The sequence below is a fragment of the Erpetoichthys calabaricus genome, chromosome 9, assembly GCF_900747795.2.
Source record: "Erpetoichthys calabaricus chromosome 9, fErpCal1.3, whole genome shotgun sequence".
Taxonomy (NCBI): domain Eukaryota; kingdom Metazoa; phylum Chordata; class Cladistia; order Polypteriformes; family Polypteridae; genus Erpetoichthys; species Erpetoichthys calabaricus.
The window spans coordinates 191,349,066-191,358,494 of record NC_041402.2 but is presented as its reverse complement, the minus strand read 5'-3'; the positions used below and the strand labels follow the sequence as shown (position 1 = coordinate 191,358,494).

General features: G+C 43.9%; 1 protein-coding gene across 2 annotated transcripts in view; it reads right to left on the bottom strand.

The window, feature by feature from the left end:
- Positions 1-1,069: 1,069 nt before the first annotated feature.
- LOC114656985 (LIM/homeobox protein LMX-1.2) overlaps positions 1,070-9,429 on the bottom strand; it is a 191,558-nt gene continuing 183,198 nt past the window's right edge. For both annotated transcript variants that reach the window (XM_028808681.2, XM_028808683.2), the window contains 2 exons: positions 7,036-7,197; positions 1,070-2,558 (listed from right to left, as the gene is read on the bottom strand). In XM_028808681.2, the coding sequence (XP_028664514.1) occupies positions 2,401-2,558; positions 7,036-7,197 (320 nt within the window). In that variant the 3' untranslated portion in view covers positions 1,070-2,400. The remainder of the gene's footprint in view (positions 2,559-7,035; positions 7,198-9,429) is intronic.

Below are 9,429 nucleotides of genomic sequence, written 5' to 3'. Positions count from 1 at the left end.
GCCCTACTGGAACTGGGACCAGAAAATAGCACCCTACTGGAACTGGGACAAGAAGCTAGTGCCCCAATGGAACTGGGACCAGAAACTACTGCCCTACTGGGAAAGGGACCAGAAACTAGCACCCCACTGGAACTGGGACCAGAAACTAGCGCCCCACTGGGACTGGGACCAGAAACTAGCGCCCCACTGGGACTGGGACCAGAAACTAGCGCCCCACTGGGAAAGGGACCAGAAACTAGCACCCCACTGGAACTGGGACAAGAAACTAGTGCCCCACTGGAACTGGGGCCAGAAACTAGCGCCTTACTGGGAAAGGGACCAGAAACTAGTGCCCTACTGGGAAAGGGACCAGAAACTAGCACCACACTGGAACTGGGACCAGAAACTAGCGCCCCACTGGGACTGGGACCAGAAACTAGCGCCCCACTGGGAAAGGGACCAGAAACCAGTGCCCCACTGGGAAAGGGACCAGAAACTAGCACCCCACTGGAACTGGGACCAGAAACTAGCGCCCCACTGGGACTGGGACCAGAAACTAGCGCCCCACTGGGAAAGGGACCAGAAACTAGCGCCCCACTGGAACTGGGACAAGAAACTAGTGCCCCACTGGAACTGGGGCCAGAAACTAGCGCCTTACTGGGAAAGGGACCAGAAACTAGCGCCCCACTGGGAAATGGACCAGAAACTAGCGCCCCACTGGGAAAGGGACCAGAAACTAGCACCCCACGGGAACTGGGACCAGAAACTAGTGCCCCACTGGAACTGGGACCAGAAAATAGCGCCCCACTGGAACTGGAATCAGAAACTAGTGCCCCACTGGGAAAGGGACTGCCAAGTCAGAAGCTTTTGTCCTTTTTCGCTATTTGAATCAGTGAATGGAGGTTCATTTTTCTGCTCATCGTATCATCACTGCTGACTGACGTGACAACAGGGCTCCACGTGGTGTCCTCCAGGTCATGTGATTGGATTTCATCCTTTTTTATTTTAATTTCCCACCAGCCCACAGCTGACGAGGTCCCGGTGGTCAAATCCAAAGATGAATTCTAAGAAAGGCACACACAAGTCGAGCTGTCAGGGAGCCACTGGAGGAGGTTTATTCGTTTTTTTTGTTTAAATATTCTTTACAAATAAGAGTACAACCTGAGTTCCTGTCAACATCGTTTTTTTTTTTGTTTTTTTTTCATCACCCTGTGGTAACACTGGAACAAAAATTCATGAGGAATAATCTCATAATTAGCATGGGGGCGCCCTGAGCACCCGTCTATTAAGTGCACCCCCCCCCCCCACCACAAAGCCTCCGCCGTCAACCGCTCGCCTTATTTGTTGGTTTTAAAATACAACGCGTCTTTCTGGTATTTTAGAATTTCATCTCTGGAGGCGCACAATGGAAAACAGAAAAAAAAAACAAAAAACCAAAAATTTAAAAAGTCAGACTTCAAAAAAAAAAAAAAAAGCTTATTTATGGTACCAATGAAACTTTGGTAGTTTAGCAAAACATTTTTTTTTTGAGCATTTTAGAAAAGTTGCAAGTGAGCTCGTGAACAAATAAATAGCAAAGGTACGCATGTTTACAGCTTCAGGGAAATCGAAAACCCAAAAAGCGACTCGGGAGTCGCCGCTCGCTTATTAAAGATGCACAAGTTAAAGGGACTCGCTACTTCTACACCGGGACGCCGTCTACTGTTAAATAAAGCTTTTCCATTTGGTAGCACCTGTCGCCATTGGTTTACAGCGAGATAAATAGAAAGATGCCAAGTCTGAACATGCAGTCGCTTATTTTTGGAACTTTTTCTTATATTTTTCAAACGTATGACCTCCGAAAGAATATATACTTTTTAAAAAAAAAATCGTTCTTGTTTCTTTTTTTTCTTTTTTTTTTCTCATCGTTTGCCTTAAATACCGTACACTTGTAAGGGCTAAAAACTAACAAACTGATCTAAAATGTCAAAGTGGATTTAAAAACAAAAAGGAAAACGAAAAAAGCATATTAAGTCCAAACACCACAATGTACAAGTCAACATATTTCACAAGAGCATATTTCTTAAAAGTGGTATCATGCAACGTGTCCAATTCCACCAAACGTGTCCGTTCTGCAGTATTTGGTCAAGTTGTCGGCCGGCAAGCTTTGCCTCAGCAGCACACTCTTTTATTTCTCGTCTATACAAATATACAGATGTGAGGTCTGCCAGGAGCAGTTCTCCTCTGGGATTGGCCGACGCTCCCGCTTCTCCGTCGCCAACGCGGCCCACTGTCCAGCCTGCCAATGCCCTCTTCTGGGGGAGCCATGTCGCCGGAGGCAAAAAAGGTTGAAATAATATGGCTGTACATCATCTGCGCAGCTGGGACGTGAAGCCGTTCAGTCTCTTCCCTACGCGCCTACTTCTCCATGTTTTGTGTTTCTCAGGATGCAAAATAGGAGCTCTGCATGGAGTAGAGGCGGTCGATGGGATTGCCTGCCCTGGCCTGCATGGAACTCACTTCGGACGAGGTGAGGAAGCAGTCGCTCAGGCTAGTGAGGGAAGTGTCGCTGTCGATGTCGTGGAAGATGGAGTCGTTGCCTACAAAAAAAGATTGGACAGAATTAGACAATGCCGTCTTTTTGATTTTCCTCCCTGTGGATTTTCTTGCACTTTTTCTTCCAAATTTCTGGGCTGACATCCATTTGAAGAAATTGCTTTTTTTTTTTTTTTGAAAGAGAAAAGTGGTTGGAGCCGAGAACCCGGAAACATGGCACACCCATCCTCTAACATTCACGGTGGATCACACATCCTACACCACACGTGGGCCCCAACTCCCTCAAAGCAGTCAGGAGCGGGACACCGGAGGGTGGTGGGATGGCTGGAGTGGATGGATCAAACACCAGTGAGCAATGAGTTTATATTTCTTGTCATTTGTCTACAACTAGAGCTAAAGATGCTAAGATTTGCATTGGGGGTGACGAGGATGGATAGGATTAGAAATGAGGACATTAGAGGGTCAGCTCAGGCTGGGAGACAAAGTCAGAGAGGAGAGATTGTGTTGGTTTGGACATGTGCAGAGGAGAGATGAGAGGTATAATGAATGAAGGGTGCTAAGGATAGAGCTGCCAGGAAAGAGGAGAAGAGGAAAGCCTAAGGGAAGGTTTATGGATGTGGTGAGAGAGGACAAGTGATATGTGTGACAGAGCAAAATGATGAGGACAGGAAGATAAGGAAGAAGATGATCTGCTGTGGTGACCCCTAACAGGAGCAGCTGAAAGAAGAAGAAGAAGAAGAAGAAGAAGAAGAAGAAGAAGAAGAAGAAGAAGAAGAAGAAGAAATAATTTGCCTACAACTTCGGGGCTCCCCAGAGACACCATCAACACCTCATCTACATGAACTACTGGATGGATATCACAGGCATCTTAGACACACTAGGCCACAAACTCCACATCAGAAGCCTCCAGCTGGCACGTGGCCTGATTCAGAACACACCTAACGCTGAGTCGTTTGTGTCAAGTTTGCCCATTCTGCAGCTAAGCTTCTCACATTCATTGTGTTCAATGCCACATACAGCCTCTTCAGGTTGGCACAGAGTCTTTTTGTGGACCCCACAATATCAGGGACTCGCACTGAGTTGACTCTAAAGCAGGGGTGTCCAACTCTAGACCTGGTGGGATGCAGTGGCTGCAGGTTTTCATTCTAATCCTTTTCCTAATCAGTTTTCACTGCTAATTAATTCCTTTTCCCTTCATTTTAACAGCCCTGTTTTTAAGGATTCAGTCGTCTGAGTTGATTCGTTTCTTCATTGAATGGCAGCCAATCAGAAATGAGATGTGAAACGAGCCAACGGATGACAGGCTAAATTGGAACATCAAATTCCAGCCAAGTTCGCTCCATCTTAATGAGAAGTTGTTCATTAAAGCCGTCATTGAATATCAGGACTTGTTGCTGCTCTCATTCTGTTGATGTTCTGTTTTTTTTCTAAGACACCGTCAAGATGTTGTGGTGACCTGAGCAGACCAACATGACCGAGACCTTCACCTTTCTTTATTTTCAGGTGAGCTGGTCATGTTTTGTGTCTCGTTATTGTTTGGCTGCTCATTAAGGAAAAAGAAACAACTAAGGGGTCTGAGTCACGTTAATTAAAACGAAGGCAAAACAAGTTAATCAGCAGCAAAAATGGCTCACTAATTAAGAAGATGGTCAGAATGAAAACCTGCAGCCACTGCGGCCCACCAGGACTGGAGTTGGACACCCCTGCTCTAAAGTATCTGGATGCTGAGTGTTGGCTGTGCTATTCCATGGTCTATCCTAGTGTTTTTCAACCAGTGTGCCATGGCGCACTACCCAAATGTGCCATAGAAAGAACAGTGTAGTGTACCTGGGTCTGAACCTGGTAGATGAGACCTGCCAGAGGTGGACAGAACTACGTGGAAAAGCTGTCATAAAAGGAGCCCCGTGATCGCTGTGTTGCAGATAGATAGATAGATAGATAGATAGATAGATAGATAGATAGATAGATAGATAGATAGATAGATAGGGTGGTGGATTTCAGGAGGACCAGGCCCCTCATGGACCCTGTGATCATCAGAGGTGACTGTGTGCAGAGGGTACAGACCTATAAATACCTGGGAGTGCAGCTGGATGATAAACTGGACTGGACTGCCAATACTGATGGTCTGTGTAAGAAAGGACAGAGCCGACTATACTTTCTTAGAAGGCTGGCGTTCTTCAACATCTGCAATAAGATGCTGCAGATGTTCTATCAGATGGTTGTGGCGAGCGCCCTCTTCTATGCGGTGGTGTGCTGGGGAGGCAGCATAAAGAAGAGGGACGCCTCACGCCTGGAGAAACTGGTGAGGAAGGCAGGCTCTATTGTAGGCACGGAGCTGGACAGTTTGACATCCGTGGCAGAGCGACGGGCGCTGAGCAGACTCCTGTCAATCATGGAGAATCCACTGCATCCACTGAACAGGATCATCTCCAGACAGAGGAGCAGCTTCAGCGACAGACTGCTGTCACCATCCTGCTCCACTGACAGACTGAGGAGATCGTTCCTCCCCAGATGCAGCACTTAGAGACCTTCAGACACATCTCTAGGATGTTAGAGTCCATCTGCCTGGATGTGTGGTTGTTAGTGAGTCTCACAGGGCTGGGCATACAAGTTGCCTCTGATGCAAAGAGTGTCGCACAAAGGGATGAAGCAGCTGGAAGATGCCACCAAAGTGCTCAATAAATGGCGTGTCTGTGAATGCTGATCTCTGAGCTGCTTTTCTGCTGGCTTCACCAGTAGTCCTGCTCCCTTTGACAGCTGAGCACGTGTATGAGATATAATGTGTTTGTGGTTAGTAGAACAGTGCTGTGCCGTGAGATGTTTTGGGTTACAAAAAGTGTGCCACCACAGAATAAAGGTTTGGAAACACTGGTCTATCCAACCAAGATGGGCTTAATGCAGAAATGTCAAAGTCCTCACAGACCTCAGTATCCAGGAGGTATGGGACATTTACTACAGTTATCAGTTATTTCATGAGGTGACAGGACCCAATCACAGCCATTCAGCAGCGTAATCAGGATGACCACCGTGTAGAGCACGGGATGTTTTCAAACTCGGCCCTGGGGATCCCCTGTGGCTGCAGGTTTTTGTTCCAACCAGATTCATAATCGTGACAACAGGGGCGGCGAACTCCAGGCCTTGAGTGCTACAGTGGCTGCAGGTTTTCATTCTAACCCTTTTCCTAATCAGCGACCAGTTTTCAGATAGTGTGTGATGGGCACAGGGGAGCTGGTCATGTGGTGGCTTGTTTTGTGTCTCATTATTGTTTGGCTGCTAATTAGAGAAAAAGAAACAACTATGGGGCCTGAGTCAAGTTAATTAAAAGAAGTAATCAGCAGCAAAAACCGGTCACTAATTAAGAAGACGGTAAGAATGAAAACCTGCAGCCACTGCAGCACTCGAGGCCTGGAGTTTGCCACCCCTCATAACACTGGTCTCATGTCATTAGCTGCCATTTTTTTTCCTCTTCTCTTATTCGACATTTAGAAATGAACAGCTGCATGATTTCTACATTTATATGACATTTAGAAATATTTCTATTTTTTGCTATAAGATTTAAATGCGTAACTCTCTTTTGTTGATTTCATTCTATTTCGCCCTTTCTCTGTGCAGTTTGCTCCCTTCATTGCGTCTTAATAATGACAATGAAAAACGGCAGCCAGGCAAACAACACGGAATCGTGAAAGGCTGCAAATGCGTTAGCGTCAGACCCACGAATCTGTGGGCTGAGGGAAGGCGGGACCTCAGGAGTAGGGAGCTGGGCGGGGCCACCCTCACTCACGCGCCAGCCTCTGTTCGCGTCACTCTACTTAGGATTTCTCTTGGTTTCATTTTTAGCACATAAAATCTGTGATCTTGCCAGGGGTGTGTAGACTTTATTTTTATACCCACTGTATGTCTCTCCCACTCAACACCTTCTGCAGTATTAATGGAGACGGCCACATTCACTAAAGTCACAGTAAACTCTGAGACGGGCACAGGACTGAAATGATGCTTGAAATGTCTTGTTCTTTGCGCAATGTCTTGTCTTGCTTGTGTTTTAATTTTAAATTTAAATTTTAATTCTATTTTTAATTTATTATTTGCATGCCATGTTGTTACACTGTGGAACCTGAGCTTCGCATATTTCGTCTATTTGTATACTTGTATATGGTTGAGATGACAATAAAGTTCACTTTGACTTTGACTTGACTTTTGAAAGGAAAAAGGATACCCAATCCCATCTTCTGCCAAGGTTCCCCCCCCACCTCGCCCCACCCAGCAGTGGGCACACTCACACTGAAAAGGAAGCAGAGGCGCAGAGTTCATTTCTGGAAAGCCCCTTATGTGCAGCTGTGGGAGAAGAAAAGCTTTCTGGAAGGAGCCTGGCGCCTGCACGGACATACATGCTGAACTGATTTGACGTTCGCATTGCCTGGCATGTGCGCACCACGGGGAGGAGACGTCATTTTGTTCAAGCCGTGTCACTCGTAACCATCCCAGTACAGTAAATACACACGGTGCATTAAACAAGATGCTTACCATATGGATTCATGTGGTCTCCGGGCATCTGGGGTGGAGTGAGGCCCTGCTGGAAGGGATCGGTGCTGTAGCCGTTCTGGTCCATGACCACAAGCTGTTGCTGGGGTGGAGCCAGTGGTGTGTAGGAGTTCATCATGCCCTCCATTCGACTTGACATGACCTCTGCAATGGAAAAAAACATATATATATATATCATGTGCATCGTAAAAACACGCAACACTTACAATAGAGACGCAGACAACAGTTTAGGGAGGATAAGAACTTGCAGACAGCAGATAGTGATGCTCTCCTGCCGGAGGGATCACCAAGAAGATCTTCACAGAAAGACAGAAGGAAAGAACTCACAGGAATGAGGCCAGTGAACATTCGTGGTCAGACAAACAACTGATCAGCAGTCTTTCGAAATGCGTTCTGCTACACAGTTTTGAATAATCAGTCTTTACTTGACACTGGCTGAAATAAATACCCAGCGTTGCCCGGGAGGAAAATAAAATTTAGCCCATATTTGTCAAAATATAATCACGGAATACGTTCAAGGTAGTATAAAAACGATGGGACAAGCGAAGCCTTTTTTAAGGTTTTTTGAGAGATTTCTTTTTTGTGTTCTGGTGTAGTAATAAGTTTTTACATGCAGAATTTTTGACTACGGAAAAACAACAACAATTAAATCAACATTATTATTAGGTTGATTCAACTCTATTACCACTACAACATTGTTACAATAAGAATAATGCAAGATGAAAATATAGTTAACAAAAACAAACAGTAAACGACAAACAAATAACATTACGGATTTTTCATGAAAACTGTCGGTTGCTTTTTTTACGGAGCATACCAGAAACATTCTGAGTGTCAACTGGATGATAACAGACATACAGCAGCGACTCTCCACTTAGTCCCTTCCCATTGAAATTCTTTTACAATCAATTAAAGGTTAAATATTTTACCTTTATAAATAAATACTCTGGTCAACAAGCATTTTGCTATTGGGATTCTTTCATCTGTACTTTAACACATTACACTTGCTGACTCCAAATCTGAAGAATGTTTTTGTCCAGCAGCACGTCCTTGTTTTTTAGTTATGATGTTCCAGGTCTTGGACAACTAGGGTGACTGGACAGTAAAGGCGATGCATTTCAGCATTTAAGAAATAAGTTTGGTCTCGAGAAAAGTGAAGCCAAAATGAAGGAAGGTGTTCTTGTTGGACCTGAAATACGTGAACTGATGCTTGACGAGGAGTTCAAAAGGAAACTGAAGCCCACTGAATCAGCACCCTCATTCGTGGAGGTTGTCCAGAACTTTCTTGACAGTCACAGAGCAGAGAATTATACTGAGCTTGTGGAGAACATGCTGAAAGTGTATTAGCTTATGGGAACCCGAATGTCACTGAAGATGTCATTTTTGACATTCTCATCTCGACTTTTTTCCACCAAATCTAAGCGATGTCAGAGCTGAGTATGGGGAAAGATTTCATCAAGATATAAAGGTGATGGAAAACCGATATCGGGGAAAGTTCACTCCGAGCATGATGGGTGACTACTGTTGGTTCATGCGAAGAGAGACGAATGTGCAGAACAAGCGCAAAAGCGAGGGCCTCAGACATGTTTGCGCACGCTGACCTCACTTTTATATTGAGGTAAATTGACATAAATATACTTTAACGTGTCTCTGGTATCATCTTCTGGTTTGTTTTCAGAATAAACACATCAAAACAATTTTGGTGGGACAGAGTCCAAACTCCAGATATCGTGTTGATATATTATATTGATATTCAAAGTGTCAAAACGTCAATGATGTGTAAATCAAAAATCTGATGTACTAGCTTAATTCCGATTTCATATATGAAATTAGATAGATAGATAGATAGATAGATAGATAGATAGATAGATAGATAGATAGATAGATAGATAGATAGATGCTTTATTAATCCCAAGGGGAAATTCACATACTCCAGCAGCAGCATACTGATAAAGTGCTGCTCTGAAGTTCCCAGTAGCAAACAAAAAATATTATTTTGTAGTGATATCATACCTATATTTGGTCTATACTTTACCTTTGTTGATAACTTAATTATTTTTTTGATTATGAATGTATAAAAAAAAAATCTTCCTATTACTTTTTTACGAAAAATTGTAACACCTACCAGTTAGCTATGATGCTGTGAAACAAATGACATTTAGTTCATTAACGAATAAACAAAAATCACAAAGAGAGCCAGTGAATCCATAAAATAAATATAGGATGTCTATGGTTGATAAAAATTAAAATTGCTTACTTATGTTATACAGTATATAATATAATAGAAAATCCTATATTCATCACAATATAATCGCGGAATACGTTCAAGGTAGTGTAAAAACGATGGGAAAAGCAAAATCTTTTTTAAGTTTTTTT